Source organism: Mastacembelus armatus, chromosome 11 (genome assembly GCF_900324485.2).
Source record: "Mastacembelus armatus chromosome 11, fMasArm1.2, whole genome shotgun sequence".
NCBI lineage: Eukaryota > Metazoa > Chordata > Actinopteri > Synbranchiformes > Mastacembelidae > Mastacembelus > Mastacembelus armatus.
In genome coordinates this window covers 15,881,748-15,904,605 of record NC_046643.1, presented here as the reverse complement: position 1 = coordinate 15,904,605, position 22,858 = coordinate 15,881,748, and the positions used below count along the sequence as shown (strand labels likewise).

At 41.3% G+C, this 22,858-nt stretch overlaps 3 protein-coding genes across 5 annotated transcripts; 2 read left to right on the top strand and 1 right to left on the bottom strand.

Annotated features, from left to right (window-relative positions):
• Positions 1–63: 63 nt before the first annotated feature.
• On the top strand, positions 64–5,012 carry LOC113126746 (zinc finger and BTB domain-containing protein 12). Of its 2 annotated transcripts, XM_026300862.2 has the most exons (6): positions 64–358; positions 944–1,006; positions 1,284–1,492; positions 1,592–1,786; positions 2,180–2,386; positions 2,484–5,012. In XM_026300862.2, the coding sequence occupies exons 3-6, from the start codon at positions 1,289–1,291 to the stop codon at positions 3,594–3,596; spliced, it is 1,719 nt and encodes a 572-aa protein (XP_026156647.1). In that variant the 5' UTR covers positions 64–358; positions 944–1,006; positions 1,284–1,288; the 3' UTR covers positions 3,597–5,012. The 2 variants fall into 2 exon arrangements, with proteins under 2 accessions (XP_026156647.1, XP_026156646.1); XM_026300861.2 differs by lacking the exon at positions 944–1,006 and having other exon boundaries at positions 66–358.
• A 485-nt stretch (positions 5,013–5,497) lies between these two features.
• On the bottom strand, positions 5,498–9,270 carry nelfe (negative elongation factor complex member E). Of its 2 annotated transcripts, none has more exons than XM_026300372.1 (11): positions 9,207–9,270; positions 8,808–8,893; positions 8,513–8,582; positions 8,054–8,199; positions 7,879–7,953; positions 7,571–7,608; positions 7,103–7,482; positions 6,761–6,905; positions 6,546–6,600; positions 5,915–6,017; positions 5,498–5,822 (listed from the first exon to the last, which is right to left on the bottom strand). In XM_026300372.1, the coding sequence occupies exons 2-11, from the start codon at positions 8,880–8,882 to the stop codon at positions 5,749–5,751; spliced, it is 1,161 nt and encodes a 386-aa protein (XP_026156157.1). In that variant the 5' UTR covers positions 8,883–8,893; positions 9,207–9,270; the 3' UTR covers positions 5,498–5,748. The 2 variants fall into 2 exon arrangements, with proteins under 2 accessions (XP_026156157.1, XP_026156158.1); XM_026300373.2 differs by lacking the exon at positions 9,207–9,270 and adding an exon at positions 8,980–9,096.
• A 168-nt stretch (positions 9,271–9,438) lies between these two features.
• skic2 (SKI2 subunit of superkiller complex) lies at positions 9,439–22,750 on the top strand. Its single transcript, XM_026300791.1, has 29 exons — positions 9,439–9,520; positions 9,882–10,000; positions 10,572–10,693; positions 11,125–11,242; positions 11,691–11,805; positions 11,943–12,017; positions 12,109–12,162; positions 12,243–12,406; positions 12,936–13,091; positions 13,295–13,440; positions 13,848–13,994; positions 14,078–14,162; positions 14,256–14,362; positions 14,489–14,635; positions 14,738–14,834; positions 14,948–15,160; positions 16,109–16,219; positions 16,377–16,488; positions 16,636–16,754; positions 17,254–17,385; positions 17,676–17,813; positions 17,944–18,048; positions 18,677–18,812; positions 19,029–19,155; positions 19,567–19,777; positions 20,585–20,695; positions 20,950–21,168; positions 21,727–21,867; positions 22,236–22,750. Exons 1-29 carry the CDS (start codon positions 9,508–9,510, stop codon positions 22,434–22,436), a joined length of 3,741 nt encoding a protein of 1,246 aa, XP_026156576.1. The 5' UTR covers positions 9,439–9,507; the 3' UTR covers positions 22,437–22,750.
• Positions 22,751–22,858: the final 108 nt, after the last annotated feature.

Here is a 22,858-nt window from a genome sequence, read left to right as displayed (position 1 = left end):
GCTACGTCACCGCCGGAGCCCCGCCCCCTCGCCCATTGACTTGACAACCGCTGATCAGAAGTCAGCGTGCGTGCTCTGATTTTACGACTAAAAGCGAGCACAGCCGTCACACGAAAACCGATTCAAAGTCAGTTTAGTGGCGAAGGTCCAGTTAGTTTGTATTTGTTGTCACGGGATGCGCTTCCTCCAAAAGAGGCCAAAAAGTAAATAGAAATCGAGGTAGAAGCTAAGGGCGGTAGGAATGAGCAAGTACTGGCTACCAACTAACCACTTCAGTAAACGTTTGTCTTTTGTCGAATCGATTGATAATTTCTGTTTTAAAAACCCCAGAGGACGCTGAAGGAAAGGAATATGAAAGGTACGTGACGGCAAAGTTTAAAGACGTCACGCTATTGTTTGTTGGGTTTGATGGTTATTACCGTTAGCATGTGTCAGCAAGCTAACATGTAGTTAGCTAACGTTAGCTAACTAGGCCAGAAAGAAAGGAGGGAAACAATTTTGGTAAGGTTTCAAAATGAAACGCTTCCAATGTATCGGTGAAACACTGCCAACTTAAAGTGGCGTGAGACTAGATACCATCGCTTTTACTACATCGCACTGTAGCGTGTAGCATTAACATTAAGTAGTAATGACATAGTTATGTACAGTGATATATCACGAGCATATATACTTTTTGAATATCCTCTTGTTATCATTATTGAGGCACTGAGTTAGATGCTATTTCAGTGTTCGGCATGTGTTCGGCATCTATTTTTATTATAGATTAATCTGCCTGTTATGTGCTCCATTCATGATTTTCTCTATTAAAGTCAGTAAATGGTGTGAATGTAGCGTCTTCAACTATTGTATACGACCGACTGTTCACCAAGCAGTTCAGTTTCACCTCCATGTTTCTGGACGGCTTTTCCAATGTTGATATCAGTCACAGATTTATCTTATTCAGATTGAGCAGCAGGTGATTCCTCTTCTGTCCTCATCACCTACCAACCAAGAGTCCGTACTGCAGGTGTTGGCCCCTCTATTTGAGCCTATTACACCTTGAGTCCATCTGTTTGTGGTTTTTGTAGGTGCAAAACTGGTTGAGATGTGCAGCTAGAACAAATGGTTAATATTTATCTTTGCAACATTATGTTCTCTCATTGTAAAGCAGTGTGAAATAACCCTTTAAATGCTTTATGTAATCTATGAAGTATTTTTTCATCTTCCAACTTAAAGAGCACCTCATTGAGTTAAATGCAATAAGTATGTGATTCTGATGCACACAAATCTCCACTTCTCCTCAGACAAGATGGAGATGCTGTGTTTCAGTTTACCGGGTCATGGGGACACAACCCTAAAGCACATGAATTCACTGAGGTCTCGCCAGCATTTCTGTGATATCACCATTGTGGCCAGCAACAACCAGACATTCAGAGGACATAAAGTGGTGTTGGCTGCCTGCTCGCCCTTCCTGAGGGACCAGTTCCTTCTCAACCCGTCCTCCAGGCTTCAGGTAGACAGATGTCAATACACACTCATTGTGTCTCTCTCTAATGCTGTCATGACAAATAAAAGCAGTACTTGTCCGTGTTTTTGTTTCCCTTTTTTTCAGGTGTCGATGCTGTACAGCTCCACAGTGGTGTGCGATCTGCTTCAGTCCTGCTACACTGGTGTGCTCCGGTTTAACCCAGAGGAGATTGTCAACTACCTGACCACTGCCAGCTACTTGCAGATGGAGCACATTGTGGAGCGCTGTCGAGGGGCTCTGAAGAAGTATGTGCAGCTAAAGAGCCCCAGTCCACCAAAGGTCAGTAAAACAAAGCAATGATTCTAAGTAGTGATTATATTCCTTCTCACTGAGGCATATTTTGTGCAGCATAGGGAAATAACATTCACCCCAGCTTGTTTCTCTGGAGGTTTATACATTTTTCCAGACTTTATTTGGTTGTAATTTGTTGGCTCAGTAAAATAACAATCAGGTTTATAATGTGTGTTCAATTTTTTCTTATGTCGTGTAAATTTATAAAAGCCTTAGGTGTCAAAATTGTGATAAACCTCAGGGAGTTTATTCCAATTGCTTTCTAACTTAAAAGTTATTGTACAACAACATATTCTCAGTAGCTTTATAGCTTTTAGTGATGCAGCTCAGCCACCATAGGTGTTGAGCAGTCTTCCCTGTCTTTCCCATTTCTTCCCCTAGATGACTGCTGAGGAGAGCCAATCTCGACCAGTGATCATCAGTGGCAGCGTGCGTTCTGTTGCATCTCCTGCTACTGTCCGACAGGCTCCTCTGCATCCACTCAGTCCAGCAGTACGCTCAGTGGAGGAGAACAGTGGTGATGTGTCGGCTCAGGGCAGCAGTCAGCACCATACTGACACTCCCATGGTGGAGGAGCCATGTATTAAGGTTTGTGCATTTGAAAGAAAAAACAGGCAGTTCTATTTCTGTACCTACAAAGTATCAGTTCATTTACAGCATTTATGATATTGCATTTCTGTTAAAGGTTAATGCATCAGACGAGGAGGAAGAGGTCAGACAGGAAGACTATGATGTGCTCAGAGTGTACATCTCTGAAGAGGAACAGAAGCACAGAGACAGGGGGGATGAGGATAGAGGAGCTCCGCTTGATGCTTGTTACCCAGAGACAGAAGATATTGTGATCGGAGGAGATGGCAGTGAATATGACTTAAATCAAACAGCAGAAGAAGATCTCAACGCTGGTGAACTTGCAGTGGAGGGGATCTGCGCTCTCCGACGCAGGCTGCCTGACCCTAAAATTGGCCGGGGGCGAGGGAGAGGGAGAGGCAGGGGCAGAGGTTTTAAAAGGAAAAGGTGGGTGTCATCTCAGGAGAAAAAAACTTTAGGCATAACGCAGGATTTGTGGTATTTGGCAACTACTGGATTGGGAGGAGGTATCGGGCTGGACTATAGCCAAGAGGGGCTTAAAACAGGAAGTTACGTCTCAGTCGATCTACCACGGTTAGAACTGAGTGTAGGAGATACCCGGGGAGAAAAGGTCTCACCGATGGCTGCCAAAAGTTTGAGCCAGTATTCCTTGGAAGAGTCTAGTTGTGATGCCGGTGAGGGGAGTTCAGGTTTGACAGCTGTTGCCACAAATGAGGGAGGGGATGAGTCTGTTGCTGTGGTAGGGTCTACCTCGAGTGTAGCGGGGCCTGTAATTTGTGAGCACTGTGGCATGACCTTCCCTTCAGCCCACTCTCTAGCCATCCACTCCCGCTCCACTCACCTGCTCTATGCCTGCCCCTGCTGTGGCAAACATTTCCACCACTCCGCAAACCTCACTAGACACATGGCCGTACACCGAGGGGCTGGAAAAACCCACCAGTGCCCCCTGTGCTACAAGACTTTCACACAAAAATCCACACTGATAGACCACATGAACCTCCACAGTGGCGAGCGCCCACACCGCTGTGCCTATTGCCACGCCCGGTTTGCCCACAAGCCTGCCTTACGACGCCATCTGAAGGAGCAGCATGGTAAAACCACGGGGCAGAACTCCCTACATGAGCAGGAGGAGATTGAGAGAGCCAGAGGAGCAGCTGGAAGAATACGAGAGGAAGAGCAAGAGTGCCTGGTTACTGAACATGTGTCATAGGCAAAAGCTTTAACAACTGAGGTATCCAAATGTCTCTTCAGACTTGACAGCTTACTGCAGTGAATTTTGCAGAGCTAAAAGCTGTGCAGTTGTCAGTTATCAGTTTGCAGGGTCACAGTCCCAATCTGGATGCTAAGCAAGTGCTCGAAAGTGACTGTACTGCCGTTGTAAAATCTCAAACTGTGACAATAGAAGCCCTTTCACGTGAACTATATCAAGTTTGCATAAAACATATGCATACTTAGTGACTGATGTAAGTAAAAAGGACTGTGACTGCACAATCCTTTACTTTGTTACAATGAGAGAAGGTCTTTTTCAGAGCAGACAGCTGTGACAGTAGGAAAAGCTCAGGTGTTGCTAAACATTGATAACTCTGTTATTAATAATTCAGGACAGTGAACCAACATGCACAGTTCCAGACACACTGAAATTAATGCAGTGCAATGGAATTGAACCATGAGTTATTTTATTTACTCCTGTGCTTTTTCTACCGTAACACAACAATACAGGCTTGTTTGAGATGAGCTGCACATGTGGTGTGCTTACAGCCAGACTGGCTCTACTGTCATGCAGATTTAGGGAGCGATAACTTCATGAGATGAGATTAATTGGAGAGATTTTGATTTTAGCACTCAGAGTTTGCAGTGTGAGGATATATTCTAATGTTGGGGAATTTGACCAGAGGCTGATTATTTTACAGATAGTTCACATACACTGCCTACAATCTCAAGTAATAATAATCCCAGATAGCTCTAGGCCACAATATGAGCATAAGTGATTTCATTCTTGAAGTATAAAACATCTGGTAAGATGAGATTTTTAACATTACATCTGTACAGATGTGAAATCCTAAACATCTGTGTTTTGTCCACAGATTGTTTTGATCAGCTAACTTATATACATTTCTTTCTAGCCCATGTAATATTTCATATAAAATATTTGAGAGATGGTATTATATATTTCTAGCATTTTAATAGGAACATAACTAAAATTGTTCTTTTCCACTGTCCAGGTGAGGTGCGGTTCATCTCGAACAACCCTAATGCCTTTTGTGAAAACTCTTGAATTATTTTTATGTGTCTTATTAGAAAGTTTTAGTTTGACCCAAAACTGTAAATGTTTATGTAAATGAGGCGGCTTGGTGTCTGTGTGGGTGTTCTCCAGGTACTCTGGCTTCCTCCCACTGTACAAAACACATACAAGCTTTGATGACTGGTGAATCTAAATTGGTTGTAGGTGTGAAAGAGTTTGTCTTCATGTGTCAGTCCTGTGATAGACTGGTGATCTGTACCCCACCTGTCACCAACTGTCAGCTGGGATTAGCTCCAACCCCCCGAGAGCCCTACAGGATAACGGTATGGATGAATGAATGATGTAAATGAGTGTAAATAAAATAATTGGAAAGTGTCTTTCTTACATGTTAAACCTGTCATATATACTATATCATATCCTGACATGGATGAATACAAACAGTTACTGTATGTTCATTCTTTCGCCTCTCATCTGGCATATACCTGATATACTGGGTCAGAAGAATATTAGCATTGCACTGACTGTCTTATATGGTGTTGGAAAGCAGTATTCTACTACTATGAAACAGTCTAGACTACATAGGGTTGAGTAGTCAATTTCCAACAATATCAAAATGATATTTCATGGGTTTTTAGGCTGCCTGCAAAGAAAGTTTGATCTTTGAAAAGAAGATGACTGCACACTAATGATTTAATTGTATCATCAGAATTTCCATCAGTCTTTTGAAGTAAGTTTAATATCAGGTAATGTTTTATATATATTCTACATAGCTACAAATGGTGGTCATCTAGTGATGTCATTAACTAGTGAAAAGGTAAAGATAAATTTATGAATGTGTCCTGTGGATATAAAACTCATGGAAATCCCACTAAAGGTAACAATGTATAGATACTTTTTATTGAGCTCTACAAAACAATATCTCAAGATTCACAAGTGAAGCTGCCAGTAACAGTATGACATACTGATACATAGAGATGCAAAGTACAGTGATTTGATATCCAAAACACATCAGAGAATTTTGCATCTATCCTGAAACATAGACAACTTAAGCAGCTGGCTAATAATCATTCAAAGAAAAACATGAAAAGCTCTATGTCAAAATAAAAAAACAATCTTTTAATTAGAGGAAGTCTTCACTGTAGACGACTTGGTTCCTCTTGTCCCTGTAGGAGCCTTTGGTGCTGTTCTGCACAGCTGTGAAAGAAGCGATACAGGAATGAAGGTAATCCATGCTGTGCAGACACATGGATTAACGTTTAAACAGACCACAACAGTGCTGTGTTTACCCAGTGAGGCCCAGACAGATTTGCCAGTGGCAGCATCCAGCATGGGCTGCTTCCTGGCGATGCTGACTTTGATGTGAACATCTCCCACTGTACTCCCATTCAGCTGTGAGACAAAAGGGCAGGGAGAGTTAGTCTGTGTGCTTTGTATACAGTCTACACAAGCAGGACATCAACAAAACTACTCGACCTCTAGTAAGCCAGAAGAAGGACTAGATTTCATTAAAATTAAGTTAAAAACTGTTTCTTGACCACGGAAAAAATATTGTAGCATATTATATAATTATTAAATATTTATGGAAGGGGGCTGAAAATGTAAAGTCTTTCAGTCTGTCCTGAATCTATAACTACTAATAACTAATAATATCTGCATTCGCATATTGATAAAAGCAAAATCAATTAATGAAATGTTAAAAAAAATATTAACACTGAACCTCACAACTACTTTTTTACTCAGTTTATTCAATCAGCTGGAACTGAATTGCATGTATGTATGTATGTATAATGTATGTTGAATTTCGTGTTTTTGTACTAAATCTTTGTTGCCATATTTTGGAAGATGGTATATTATTTACAGAGGCAGAAAAACAAATGTATTATTGTCAGATTCTTTTTTATGTGAAATGATACCAACCTCAGCTACAGCCTGGTCTGCAGACTCCATCTTCTCAAACGTGATGAATGCACAACTAGAAAGAAAAACACAGTAAGTGCAAAATCACAACTGCAATACAGAATGAAAAAGAAGCAGAAGACCACAGTGTGACATGACATCATGCCATGGACTGATCAGAATAGCAAACAAAAATGACAGATATGTGCATGCAGCGTTGTTTAATGGTTTCATACTTGCGGGGGTTGTCCATGGAGAGGTCAATGATGTTTCCATGTTGAGAGAAAGCAGAGCGCAGGCTGTCCTCGACAAGCCCAGAGCCATAAACATACACTGTATTACCCTTTCGCACCCCTCTCCGCTCTGGGTATGAGTCTGACCCTGAGAATGAAAGCGTGGAGAAAGCAGAAAATAACATCATTAATGTGCCCCAGTCACCTGACTCAGCTCCGCAATACATTAATGTCAGATGATGGTACTCTTTTTGGAGATATCAGCATCTCTGCCTTTCCTATGATGGATTTTTACTTGTATAATGGTACAATCTTCTTGTATGACAACAGAAAATGTTTACTCACGTCTAAAAGGTCCGTCTCTGTCTCTGTCTCTGTCCCTGTCCCGGTCTCGATCTCGGTCCCGGTCCCTCTCTCTGCTTCGGTCTCTGTCTAGATCCCGTTCTCTATCCCTGTCTCGCTCTCGGTCTCGGTCTCGGTCTCGATCTCGGTCTCGGTCTCGGTCTCGGTCTCGATCTCGGTCTCGATCTCGATCTCGATCTCTGTCCCTCTCCCGATCTCTCTCTCTGTCTCTGTCCCGCTCTCTGTCCAACTCTCGGTCTCGGTCTCGGTCACGGTCACGTTCTCGTTCTCGTTCTCGTTCTCTGTCTCTGTCCATATCGCGGCTGGATGACATGCCACCGCCTTCATCCTCATCTCGGTATCGGTCGCTTGAACTGACAAAGCTGAGGAGGCACACAAGGAAAGTCACCATGACTTTATCAATCAGGTTGTTTTGTATTTTGTTTATTCATCGTCGCTTTTGGACATTACCTTTCATAAAGAGATTTCCTGTGGGCTCTCTTCCCAGACTAGAAGTAGAAATATAACATTAGTATTAAATTGTGCCTTTTGTTGTCTGCTAGAGTGCAACACAGAGCACCAATGTTTTTTCCTTACTCCTGTGTCATCTTAAACAGCAATTCTACACAAGGCATTTAACTCTGAACAGAAACCACTAGATTGAATATGTTGAGGAACTGATGCCAAGGAAAAAGGTCTGTGAACATAACACAGGAGATGTCAACTGCATCAAATTCATTATGTCTGAAATTCTGTTCTATGTTTTATCTCCACTATACCTCAGGTTGTTCTTCATCAGTAGAAACACTCCTCTGGAATGGTAAGAAAGCAGGAACTGGGCCTTTCTCAGGATCCTGCATCACATTAAGAGCCCCGATTAAAAAACAAACAAAACAAAGCAAGAAAATAGCACAACAATCAGCTGAAACATTGTCTATGGGAACAATATCCCACCTTGAGTTTAATTTCCAGCATTCGAGAACGTTTAAAGCCTGAATTCTTGTTCTCAGACTTGATGGTGCTGATTGCACCTGACTTGATCAGCATCTTTGCTTGCTCTGTTGCTGTTGCAGTGTCGACGACAGGCTGGTCTGACAAAGCTGGGATGAAGGAATGTGTAAAGTAAATGAAACCAACACGATATTTTACAGATTAGTTTATTCTAAACTACTGTTTTAGATTAAAGTACTTTGATGAACAAACAACTGTACTTGAAGTGCAGACAAGTCAAAGTTCCAAAGTTTCAAGTATTCTGTATTCATCTTTTTTTTATTATTCTGGTGAAAAGGACACATTTGACAAGATGAAGTCTCAACGGTATAAAGTGCTTGTTTAAATGAATTAATGAAATGAATACAGTGGTGTTGCTGGTGGTGTGTTTTAGTTAGATGCGTAGATGTCAAAGGCACTTACTCCGTTTCAAGCCACTCTGGTTTGTCTGGTTGGTTGAACTCTGCTTTTTCAAGGCAAGAAGCGCCTTTTTCTAAAGAGACATTGAAATAAGGACAGTTAAAGAAAACATTAGCTAAATACACAAAATGACACTTCTTTTAGCATGATCCTGAGATACACATTAACTAACGATGCATACAATCAACATCAAACCATTAAAACAATACCGATATGCTTCTATTACACATTCAGGTTTTAATTTATCACTTAAAAGTCACATATTTTATAGACCACCATGTGATAACAAGTTACTTGCCTTTTTCTTAAGTTTTGCGTATTTCTTTTGCAGGGCCTCCTCTTCCTCCGTTAGTGAACTTGGGAACGCAACCATGATGTCGCCCGCTACAATACACAGAACCGTATTAACAGCTAGTAACAAATACATCCTTAGTAATATAAAAAACATATTCATAATTTATTTTATTTACTTAAAATTTGTTCAACACTCCTTGTCTAGGTAGCATTAAGCTAATGAGGTCGCTAGCCAAAAATCAAAACACGACTTTATTATGAAACAATACAGATGCATTAAACGCTAATTCAGACCAAACCAGAACTAAACTAGCAGCTTAATAGAATAATAAAATTACACGTTGCCTCCTAGAATCACTCCACTGAATAATTTTTAGTTATCAGTTTCATTCACTTAGCTTACCAAATTCTCAACAAAAATACCGACGCACAAATATGACGTAACAGCTATGACGTTTTGTTGTTGTTTTTAGCGGAAAGGGGTAAATATTTACACAAAATGGTATCCGAATTTTATCTGAAATACAGAAAAATAGTAAACAGTTCAGATAGCTTTGATAGGTTTTGAGTTTATTTATTTTTATTTTCTCTAGCCGCTAACTGGGGTTGCTAGCAACTTCCGCTTGTGAATTTTGACAACTTCCGAGGCGACAGCGGTTGTTGAGTTGGTGGCAACTTTTAGCTTTTTACTTACGAGCTGGGACATGGACAGAACCAGTACGTTAAGCTGTGGTTTATTAAATGTCAAGCCACCTTCTTAAATATAGATGTAATCAAAATGCGTTTTGTCTTTATCACTAGCGTAGTTCGTGTTCTGATGATGTGGTCAACAGGGCTGTCAGTTTACTATCAATCACTGCCTTCAGGAGCCTCATCGATTATAGATTTCATATTTAGACACTTGGTCAAGTCGTGTTTAATGGCTTTAATGTTGTTTATTGAGTCGTTCTTGAATACACAAATCAAGACCTACAACTAAAGAGATCTTAGCATTAGCGTACAGAGGGCGCACCTGCTTGTGTGGATGTGGATTGTTTGTTTAATCTTTTCATTGTTTGTTTGTGTTGTTCCTGTGCAGATGTCCCCCCTGCGGGACCCACGGACCTGCCGCTGTCCCTGTTGGAGATGGGATGCTCTGGCAGGTTTGAACTCATCACGTATCCTCTGCCCGGTCAGCCTTTTCCTCCACAGAGCACGGTCAGTATGCATGCGGCTGCAACTAATGGTTATGGGAATTATTTTTTTTGACTAGTAAAAGCTTTTGTACGAAGTACCTCTTTAAATGTCTTCTGTTGTCTGATAAAACCCAATGATATCCCGTTAATGGTGTAAAATAGAGAATAACAATCCGCACAGTGTGAAAGCTGTAATTTGATTTTAGTTTTGTCTTGAAAAATTACTAAAACAATACATTTGTTGATCAATTAATTGACTGATCATTGCAACTGTTATACCCAACAAAAGACAAAATTTACACAATGTATTGATAACAATTTTAAGTAATGATCAGCTTTATTAATAGAGCACTTTTCAAAACAAAAGTCACATGGTTGAACCAGGATTATGACATTTCAGGTCTGCACTGAGGCAAATAAAATCAGATAATTTAGGACTACAAAAGTTGAATGGAATAGATAAATGTAAAATATCAATGGGTTTACATGTTAAAAAGTGAAAATGATGCCTGTACAGGATATGTGTCTGAAATTGCTGGCTCGCTAAATTAACTCCGGTTACTGAATGTCTGGTGTTATCTTTTGCTCCATAGCTCCCTAATGGGCTTCCCCCCACCAGCCTGAACCTGGAGACAGAAGTAGAGAAGCAGTTTTTACGGGACCCTGCCTGGCTTCCTATACATGACACAGACTTTGCCTTCCAGAAGTTTCTCAAGTATGTATTCCTATAAACAATCTTATTATTGCCGGATACCACCTGGACGATTGTTAAGTCATAGTATTTTGAGAATATACATCAACTTATGTTAAGAACAGTTCTCCTATGCAGTGTAGTATGTGTAGTGCAGTGTGTAGTGTGTATATACTGTAATTTAAAGTGTTTTACTGATCTTTGCACTCATTTGAGAAAACAATGCAAAAAAACATAATTTGACAAATGATAGAATACATGACTTCTTTTAATGAATTTCCCTTTTTTCAGCAAATAGCCGAATTACTTATCCTGTTGCCATAAAATGAAGCTTTGCATTAAATTATTGTAAATCGGACGTTACTGATCTGAGTCATTCAGTTTGTTTGCATTTAGGATTAAATAACCACGTCTGTCTAAAGAGGATGTAACTGCTGTGTTGTCATCTTCACCAGGGTGAGTCAGAGAGAGTTTAATGTCGACTCTCTACTCAACTGTGCTCCATCTCCACTTCACTCTGGTCTCTCTGTTGTCAGAGATCCAACCACAGGGATGTTGCTGGACTTCACTGAGGTAGCCCACAATGACACTCTTCTCCCTATTATTTAATTGTTTAAAAATGCAGTTATCTTATGCCAAAAGGCTTTGTCATTAACAGATTATTATTCGATACTGACTGCAGATCAAAAAGGAACTTCAATATCCAACCATTCTCTTTAGAAAGTTATAAGGAGCATCTTCACTGTTTTGTGGCCAGATGACTTCCTGATTAATGAATAATACCACTGACAATTAATCAGTTATGAAAATAATCAGTACTTACTTCCTGTTTCAAAAACTTTTATTAAAACTACATTGTTTATTACTAAGAACAAGGTACTATGGTATAACTATGTTTCTTTAGTGTATGTTGAAGTATCTGTTCATGTCAGGTCAGGATTAAAAGCCCACTGTGTTAGTTAGTACAATAAAGGTTAATTCATCTATTTTTAAGTCTGGTCTGTCTGCTGTTTACCTCTAGGTTTTATTGGAGAACACTGGTCTCTCAGCAAAAAACTCGCTGTCATTACAACGCCAGCCCGGACCTCCTTCAGAGAGCCTTCGAGGAAGCAACACCAACTACCCTTTCCTTCCCGGTGAGATACAGTCATTCAAAGCATTTTTCCTTGTGTCATTCATGTATTCGTCCTTTAGATTAGATTTACAAAAATAAGGAGTTTTCATGTGGCGTTACTGTCTTGGATTTTATCTGGTGTGATAATAATATTCACAGGAGGAATGGAGGCGCTTACACTGGACCAAATCAAAAAGAAATCTGAGCTGCAGGAGGACATAGACTTTGAGAATGGTGATCTTTCAATTTTTATTTGCATTGCTGTAAAAAAAAGGCAAGACCTTTCCTGTTCTTTATGGTTGAATTTCTTATCTTCTCCTTTCAGATTTACTCAGAGTCCCACCTGGACTTAAAGCTGGGATGGACTTCACTGACAAAGGTATCATATTGTCCTATGCAAAAAATCCTGCAGTAGTTGAAAGTTAATTATTTAATTTTTTTTTGTTTTGTATGTTGAAGTTGCCAAAATAGCAAAGCCAGAGGTCAACCTCATGTCCCTCCTGTCCACACTTGATAATGTCATTGCCTTGCAACCTGAGGCAGAGGAGAAGGAGCAAGGCAAAGGAGGTGCGGAAGCTCCTAAATTACCCAGAACAAACAGCCTTGAAGACCTGGGCATCAAGGTATATACTTTTTTATATCTGATCAAGCACATTTCCTTATCTTAAAACTACAATTAGCCCTTAAATGATCCAATCAGTATGTCCTGTTACCTTGTGCGGGGGCATTGATCACAGATGTAATATTAGCTCATAACTGCAGCAAAGATAAGGTTAATGATGCAGCTTATACAGTACAGTGAAAATAAAATATACATGTTAACATGTTTTGTTCCTGCAACACTTCTAAACAGAAACTCTGTAGATTAATTTTAAATTCAAAGCTTTTTACATACTAATAGTCTGGTGTTTGGGGCGTGCAGCCTTAGAGGCAGTATTTTTTTATCAGCATGTGTGAAATGAAAGCATATCATTTGACATTTTTGTCATGGGAATCATCGACAGAAGTATAGTCTCCTAAAATAATTTCTGTTTTCAGCTAGATATTAATATATATGGATAATATGTAATAATATAAACTGAAATGCATCTTCATTTAAATCAGGCCAAACACTGACTGCACTGAAATCTGGCTCCCTTATGTTCTTCTTAGGATGCGGTGTTGCCTTCCACTTCCTCAGAGAAAGGGACAGATGAGAAATCAAAGCCTAAGGAGAGCCCACAGGAAAATAAGAAATGGGCCATCCCTGTTAACATAACGTCACCCTGTGATGATTTCTATAAACGCATCCCCAAACCTGCTTTCAAGGTGGGTATACTAGTAACCATGCACTTAGTCTAAAATATGATGTAGCATGTCTGTCCCCCTGTTTATAAAGTGTACATCTTCAAACAGCACACTACCCTCCCTATGTGTTTGTCTGTGTGTATGTGATGAATCACTAAATGAAAATCACTTTGGTTCAGCATCTGGTGGTAACTGATCTGTTTCCCTCCCCTGCTCTGCTCCAGTGGCCGTTTGAGCTAGACGTCTTCCAGAAACAGGCTGTGCTGCGTCTGGAGGCTCACGACTCTGTGTTTGTAGCCGCTCACACATCAGCTGGCAAGACAGTGGTGGCTGAGTACGCCATCGCTCTCTCACAAAAGCACATGACGAGGTGTGTTTTTGTTGGGACAAATGAATTTATTCTGCCCTCACTTTGCAATTAGGTACACAGCTGTGCGGCAAGCTCAGATACAATAAATGTTGGTGACCGTCATCGTAGTCTTGAAAACCATATTGGATACAGCATGCCCAAATTAGTGATGATTACAAATCACAAAACAAGATAACATAAGCAGGAGTTAGACTAAAAGTATTCTAAAATGAAAAGCTGTACCCACAGAGCAGAAGGGATTCCCCTCAATATATTCAAAAACCTGAAAACTGACTTATTAAATATGAATATGTTTTCACAAGAGCGAGACAAATGTAGTTTATATAAATTAAGATGATGAGTGCTCATGGTTTAATCATTCAGTGTATATTTTCTTACCGTGTTTTTCTGATTGTGTCTTCTGATAGGACCATCTATACATCCCCTATAAAAGCTTTGTCCAATCAGAAGTTCAGAGACTTTAAAAACACCTTTGGAGATGTTGGACTCCTGACGGGTGATGTCCAGCTCAGTCCTGAATCCTCATGTCTCATCATGACCACTGAAATCCTCAGGCACTGCAGCTATCTGTTCTAAATATTTTAGTCATGTCTTCAACAAATTTGTGTTTCTAGATTCTTTTCTCCTGCTCTCTCAGGTCTATGCTTTACAACGGCTCAGAGGTCATCAGAGACTTGGAGTGGGTGATATTTGACGAGGTTCACTACATCAACGATGCAGAGGTCAGGAACAGTCCCAACTGCTGTTTCTCCAGGGATCCGGTACACTGTTGAAATCGGGAGTAATGGTTTTCCTCTCCTATTTGTTTTCCTCAGAGAGGGGTTGTGTGGGAGGAGGTTTTGATTATGCTTCCCGATCACGTTAGTATCATTCTTCTTAGTGCCACGGTACCAAATGCTCTGGAGTTTAGTGAGTGGATTGGGTAGGTCTACCACACTGACACCTGCTCAAACATTAGCTATTAAAGAGTCATTTCACAAGCAGTGATAGAGTTGAATTCAGGATTTTGACGATTTTTCTTTCTCTCCTCTTAAACTTTTCTCCTTAGTCGTATTAAGAAAAGGCATATTTATGTGATCAGCACAATGAAGAGACCTGTGCCTTTGGAGCATCATCTCTACACTGGAAACAGCACCAAGACTCAGAAAGAGATGTTCCTGCTGGTGGATGCTACAGGCAACTTCCTTACTAAAGGGTATGACTTCCTTTTTTTTTTTGCAGCTCTCTGGTGCTTCAATAGATGTTTGTTTTTTTTTAGTCATATATTAGTCAAACTTTGAAACTATTTGCCCTTCAGGTACTATGCAGCTGTTGATGCCAAGAAGGAACGAACCAGCAAACATGCCCAGTCATTTGGCACAAAGAATACTTCTCAAAACACTTCAGCTAGCCAGGTAATGTTCTTCCTTTCTTTTTTTGTTACATCACCGCTTTTTGATTTTTATCTAACCACATCCTCATGCTTTTTCTTCTCATCCCTTACTCATGCATTTCTTTTTCATTTCAGGATCGAGCAGTATGGCTCACACTACTGCACTTCCTGTCTCACCGGCACCAGACCCCTGTGGTCGCGTTCACCTTCTCTCGGACGCGTTGTGATGAGAACGCCCGCTCGCTGGAATCTATGGACCTGACCACCTCCATAGAGAAGGCAGAGATCCATTCTTTCTTCCAGAAAAGCCTGAGTCGTCTCCGCGGAGGAGACCGACGGCTACCTCAGGTACAGGACCGTCAGTTTAACCCTTAGATTTGGAGTCTGAGAGGACTACCAGAGCAGTTGTTGGCCTCCAACTTTTAGGACTGATATTAATTGACAGACATAACAAAGTTGACATCTGAATAAAATTCCTATCCAATTGCTGCTTAATTACTATTGATAAAGATGATAATGATAATTCTGTATTTCGGGCATTGCCAAGGTCATTTGGTCATAATGCTGCATGGTTCCAGTTACTGTGTGGTTATTTCCACTTATTTGTGCCTTACGTGGAAATAAATAAATAAATAAATCTGAGCTTCAGGCCGTTTCCTGTATTTTCCTGTGTAATCTGAGACGCTTCCACTTACCTGCACTCGGACTGTGTAGGCACTTACCATACAGTATTCCAGTATATTCCTAAAACATTGATTCATGTTTAAGCAAAATGTGCATGTGTAAAACAACAGATAAATATCAGTAAAATATGTTAATAGCATTTGTTTGTCTTTGATTCTTCTTCTTCTTCTTTTCCTTTCGGCTGCTCCCTTCAGGGGTCACCACAGCGAATCATCTGCCTCCATTTAACCCTGTCCTCTGTATCCTCCTCACCCACACCAACTATCCTCATGTCCTCCTTCACTACATCCAAGAACCTCCTCTTTGGTCTTCCTCTAGGCCTCCTTCCTGGCAGCTCTAACCTCAGCATCCTTTTACCAATGTATTCACTGTCCCTCCTCTGAACATGTCCAAACCATCTCAATCTGGCTTCCCTGGCTTTTTCTCCAAAACATCTAACATGAGCTGTCCCTGTGATGTCCTCATTCCTGATCCTATCCATCCTCGTCACTCCCAGAGAGAACCTCAACATCTTCAGCTCTGCTACCTCCAGCTCTGCCTCCTGTCTTTTTCTCAGTGCCACTGTCTCTAAGAGAAATAAAACCAATCCCTACATTTAATGTTGACATTTAGATCCTGCTCATGAGAGACCTGCTGAAGAGGGGGATTGCCGTCCATCATAGTGGGATCCTGCCGATACTTAAAGAAGTTATTGAGATGCTTTTCTCACGAGGGCTTGTAAAAGTGAGTCACACTGAGTTATTACAACAGCCGAAAGATGTTATGAAGCAACAATTTTATTGCAAATGGATATAGCTTCTACTTCAGGCTTAATCTGCAAATACATGTTAGTCCAGAGGTGATTAAAATTATCCTTGTGCATTGTCCCTTCATCTCCCAGGTGCTGTTTGCCACAGAGACATTTGCAATGGGAGTGAACATGCCCGCCAGGACTGTGGTGTTTGACAGCATCAGGAAACACGATGGGACCGGCTTTAGAAATCTGCTGCCAGGTTTGGTGCCCCCTGAGTCTGTCTGTGTTTCCCCTCTTTCATCTGAACTAACATTTATTATGCTCTTTCATCTCTGAGCATGAATTGGAGCTGAGTGAAAACAACAGTATTTTGATGCCTCTTTTATGTTTTCAACTGTACTTTCAGGTGAATATATTCAGATGGCGGGCAGGGCCGGCAGGAGAGGTCTGGACGCCACAGGCACAGTCATCATTCTGTGTAAAGCCGGCGTTCATGAGATGGCAGAGCTTCATGCCATGATGCTGGTAGGAAGCTGTTGCGTGCTGGGTTGTTTATTTAACATTTAATTACACAGTTGAGCAGACTGTTTTAACTCGTTCTCCCTCTGTGCTAGTTTGAAGAGGAGTGTTTTGATTTCAATGAGTTCTTCAATAGAAATACGCCTCTGTCTCTGGTTTGAGTGTTATCCTCTACAAAATGAGAATCTAAAGGGAATATGAGGTTATTTTATCTGCTGACTTGTCTAGAACCTTTTTCTTTAAACACATGTCACTGAATCACACTGTTGCTGGACTAAGAAATGTGTCTGCCCTGTAATGTAAGGCAGGATTGAATTTTGTTCAATTTTTTTTGATTCACACTAAATTCTGCATTATTGCGCCAGTAAATTGTGAAAATGTTCTAAAAGTAAATGGAAACAGTCTGAAATGGCTTCAGTGTAAGGGTTTCATTAAAATCCCTATAATGGCTGCATTAGGAAGCCTCACTGACTTTTATCAACATGCTCTCCTGTGTGTGGTCCAGGGTAAGCCTACCATCCTCCAGTCCCAGTTCAGACTGACCTACACTATGATCCTAAATCTGCTACGAGTGGAAGCCCTCCGTGTGACTGATATGATGAGGAGGAGCTTCTCTGAAAGCCACAGAGACACTCAGGTAACACACACCAGCAGAAAATAACACATTTATTAATGCAAATACTATACTGAACCTCATAGAAGAGTAAAACTGACACAATACACGAAGGTAAAAAGGAATAAGAATAAAAAAGTCTTTTCTGTTACAGGTACAGCTTTGACTTATTGCTGACTTTTATTCTTCTCAAATCTCTTCTCCTGTCCTCCTGCTTTCTTTTCTCTTTTGCATATTCCCCAAGATATGACAAATGATGAATAAGTTGTAAATGTTTTCTGTTTTCTGCTCCTTGTTTCATTTTTCGGCTTCAGGCCCAGGAGAAAAGGATCAACCAGCTGAAGCAGATGTTGTCCTCTCTGCCTCCTCTGGACACAGAGGGCCAGTTGTCGGACCTCATGGCTTACTACCACACAGTGACGGAGCTACGAACCACCACCGAGGCCCTGCAGGTGCACGCACGTATACACACACACACACACACACACATACACGCATACACAAATCAGAGATCAAACTCATACTTTAATCTGCCCCATGTTTATTTTTCCTACATTCTCTCACTGCTGTCTTGGGTTTCAGCGTGCTATTCTGGAGTCTGTCAGCGGGCTGAAAGCTCTGTCTGTGGGTCGAGTGGTTGTGGTTAACAACAAGCAGCATCTCAACGCTTTAGGTGTTATCCTACAGGTAAGTGTTTACCTGTGTGTGTTTTTTGTGGTTTGACCAGTAGCTGCAGTATATTGTTTTATATTGTAAATTGTTTTTAAGTCTTGATTAAACTAGAGAAATACATGAGGAGCATATAGGCAAATGTGGAAATTGTTTAGTGACTGGGTACAGGTTACACCATCACCTATATTGTTTAACTTAAAGAATCATGAAAAAGCTATTTCTGCATAGAAATGCAAGGGATGACTCATTTATTTCCAAATGTAATAAAACAAGACATTGTTATAAAATCATGTTAATTAATAAAATGTGTTCAATTGTTCATTGTGTGAGTCTGAGTCTTATCCCGGTATGCACAGAACAAAAGGTGACATTCTAGATCAGGTCTAGCGCTGAGGTAACACACCTTGATAGAGTCATTCACACCTGCAGGCAGTTTACAGTTTCTGTGTCACTAAACCTGCATGTCTTCAGATGCTGGGAGGAAACTGGAACAACCAAATTCCATGCAAATTCCACACAGACAGGCCAGGTTCTTCTAGGACCCAGAAGCTTTTTGCTAATAAATTAATCAATGTTTTCCCCATGGCATCATTCACATGAACATTTTATGACTCTTTTCCGTTGTGTCTTGTCTCCATGCCAGGTGTCCAGTGACTCTGTGAATCGCACCTTCACGACTCTCATCATCTGTGAGAAAGGCAATGAGGAAGGAGAAGGAAAAGGCAACGACAGCACCGTTTTCCCTCACCTTTACAACACCACTCTTTTCATACCCGAAGGTTGGTTGACAGACATGCAGGTACAGATAATGCATTTACACCTTTGCACAGATTCGAATTTCCCCTCATTAGCACTGAATTTAATTTTTAACTCCACACTTCCTGCACAACCACTTAAACCACCCACACATTTTCGATGCTTTCACAGAGCAAGTTGCACTTGGAGTGACATCACAGTGAAAAGCAAGTTCTCCTCTCACCTGTTATTTTTACCAGGTCCTTGCAGCCACACGGTGCAGAAGTTGAAGCCTCAGGACATCTCAGCCATCACAGTGAAAACTCTCAAAGTGATTCCTGACAGGATCATCGATAACTACAACAAGAGGCAACAGCCACGGTTTAGGTGTGTGTGAATGAGCTTGACTGATTAATTAATTTATTTTTAAGAAGCTTCATATAAAGGTTCCCTCTGGAGACATTGACCGCTAGTAATCTTACTGAGATTTTTTTTTTTTTAATTCATGTTTATCTGAACATATATGAACATATACAGCACAATGCACATCCTACCAATGGTTTCACCTTGCTCTGCTGACTGACAGTTGGTGGTGGTAAAGTGCCAGGTTACATTTTAAACCCAACAGAAGCAGAGAGCAAGAAAACTTTTAGCTACTAAAAATATCAGCTTTACATGAAAATGTTAAAAACATGTTTTCAAGAAAACTCCACTGGCTTTAAATATTTAATGTCCAACAAAGCTCATCTTTTTTCATCTCTTTGTTGTCTTTCTTCATGGCTGTATGTTGTCCCGCAGGCATGATCCTCCCGGCCAAGCCATCTCCATGGCGACGCAGGAGCTCCTGCGATTGGCCGAAGCCAACCCAGACGGTATAGCGACCCTTGACCCCGTGAATGATCTCCAGCTGAATAGCATTGATGTAGTGGAGGACTCCATGAGGCTCCATGTGCTGCGGAACAGCCTCAGAGATTTCAACTGCATCCACTCACCCACTTTCGCAGAGCAGGTGTGTGTTTTGTGTGTGGATGTGTGTCATCGCTGAAACAGTCTTTGAAGAAAGCAAATCTCTTTGAGGAAGTTATTTTTATTTTTGAGATGCACTGTGCAGATGAAAGATGCAGCAACTGTTTTACTGCACTGTTTGTTAATAAAGACGTCAAACTCAGTGCAGCGCTTGCATATTTATGCAGCTTATTCACATCTACACCCTTACGTAAGACAATTATTTTCTAATTAGCCCTGTTTCAGTACCTCGTCTCATTTGTCCATTTTCATTCCATTGTGTTTTTCCTGTCCTGTCTTCCTGACAGATTTGTTGAGGAGATAAGAGATAAGAATCTGAGCTGGCTGTTTCTATAATTACCCATATAGGCTCATAGCTGCAGCTCATCACTGTCTCACAGGCACAGCGTGTCATTTGAGACATCTCATGCACGGACACACTCACACAAGCTCTCATTACTTAATACCACCTCTTACTTGTACTATGGCTGTATCAAGTCATCTCTTTAGATTCACACTGCTTTGTGTTTTCATGCAGCGTTGCTGTCATTGGAGAGCGATGGTTAATACAGTGTACTCTACATTGCAGACTGTTACAATATACAGTAATTGGCCTCAATTGGTTTATGCAACATATTCACCAAGAGGTTCCTGTGCACTGTCAATGAGAGGACAATAGGCAGTACAGTGTAGGGTTGCATTTTTTGTTTCACTGAAATCAGGTCAAGTACTGCTGTACTGCTGTTCTATGCCCACGTTAAGTAACAGCAGTGTGTGTGTCTGTGTGTGTCTGTGTGTGTGTGTTTCTCAGTTTGCTCGGGTTAAGGAGAGGATGACTGTGCAGGAGGAGCTGGACAGGCTGCTGTTCCTGATGTCAGACCAGTCTCTGTCTCTGCTGCCTGAATACCATCAGAGGATCAAGGTTTGGATCAAACATTTGACCCAGTCCCTGTGGTTTTTATTTTTTAGATGAAAACTTTTTTACCATATTTCTAAAAAACTAAAAGTATAAATGTAATTGCTTTAAAACCTGAGTCAGCTAGTTTAAAATAGGACTTCAATTCACAAATAAGCCTCTCTCTGAAGGACTGAGGTGACCTTTATCTAAATTCAGTACAGTAAATAAAAGTTAAACTCACTTGATTGTGAACAAACCCGTTTATTTCCTTGCCTCAGGTCCTTCAGTCCCTCCAGTACATTGACAGCAGTGGGGCGGTCCAGCTGAAGGGCCGTGTAGCTTGTCAGATCAGCAGCCATGAGCTGCTGCTGACCGAGCTGTTGTTTGAGAACGTCCTGAGCCCGCTGGCCCCTGAGGAGAGCGCCGCCCTGCTGTCCTGTTTGGTCTTTACACAGAACACACAAGTGGAGCCGCACATTACTAACACACTGCAGGAGGTGAGAAGGAGCAGTGATATTAAAATGGCTGTGAACCTTGTGTGTGTGTGTGTGTGTGTGAGGGTGTGTGTGTGTGTGTGTGTGTGTGTGTGTGTGTGTGTGTGTACTGGCATACTGTACTGACTCCTACATTGACTATTACATTGTTCTCCACAAATTTGATGTGTAACATCTTCTACCCTGCAGAAAGGACAAAAGGGCACTTCACCTGACTCACCACAGTCATTGGTGTGCTCCATCTCTGTCAAATATGCCTCTGCTCTGTTAGCGGCTGTTGTGAAATGCCCCTGATACATGAAAGTGCTTTATGGGGATGTAAATTAGTGATGACCCAAGGTCTGTATTCTTAGACCTGCCATCTTATGAGAGCAGACACATCATGACACACTTTGTGAAGCTGATGTCCTGAATGTAAACCACAAGGTCACCATGTTCACAGCAAGAGGAAAGAGTGCTGCATTTAAAGGCCTCTTGTAGCACTAAACTCTCTCAGGCCTGACTTACTCTTTCACATTTTTTCCCCATCTCACTCTCACTTTGTTTCTTTTTTTCTTTCAGGGGATCGAACAGGTGCTGTCAGTGGCCCACCGTATTGGAGACCTGCAGAGGGATTGTGGGATACCACAGACAGCAGAAGAGTTTGTAGGCCAGTTTAAGTTTGGACTTACAGAGGTGGTGTACTGCTGGGCCAGAGGCATGGTGAGGTTCAACCCTTTGTTGCACGAGCTGTAAATGGAGAATTGTAAATATGCTGGTCATGGATGTGCATTTGTGCGGTTGTGTTCATGTTACTTGGATATACCATGTTTGTGGCCTAATCCTGCAAACCATTGAGTTGGTTTTAGATAAAATACCACCAAAGGAAGAACACAGGGTGGTTGTTTTAACTGCTACAGTGCCACTTTTTCCTCTGTTTTAGGATACTGACATTGCTTACATTTGCACATTATGGGCTTTCTCATAGTTCAGTTTAAAATTAGTTTAGAATAGTAAAAATATTCAATATACAAATCTCACCTCTTCTGGTCCCATCCTGCTCTGTGTCACTGCTTCTGTCCCGTCACCAGCCATTCGCAGAGATCGCCCTGCTCACAGACGTCCAGGAGGGCACGGTGGTCCGCTGCATTCAGCGCCTGGATGAGGTGCTGAAGGAGGTGCGACAGGCCGCCCGCATCGTGGGAGACTCCGTCCTGGGGAGCAAGATGGAGAGGGCCTCCCTGGCCATCCGCAGGGACATTGTCTTCACCGCCTCCCTTTACACCCACTGACAATATGAAGACAGGGAGGGAGGATGAGGATGAGGATGAATGTGAGAACATGCCAAGATGCCTGCAGCCAAGTGCTTCTTTGTGTGAAAGGTGTGAGAAAGATAGAGATGGATGGGGGAGGTAAACTGTATGTTGGCATGTTACTGTTAACAAGTGCTGTATGTGCCTAAAAACATGTAGATGTTTACATGAAAATTCCCGACCATGAAAACAGAACGATGTAGACCAAACAGACCAAAGTAGAGACTGTGGGAATTTCACATGAAATCTGGACTGTAATTTATTGTACAGAAGTAAAATCTGTAGTCAGCTGCTGTGGTGTCCTTTTTCTCAGACATTTGTGTGAAACAAAATTATAAGAGATGGCAGCAGTTAGATGCATCTTCAGGAGATTATTCTCCTGGCATCTGAAATCCTTTCAG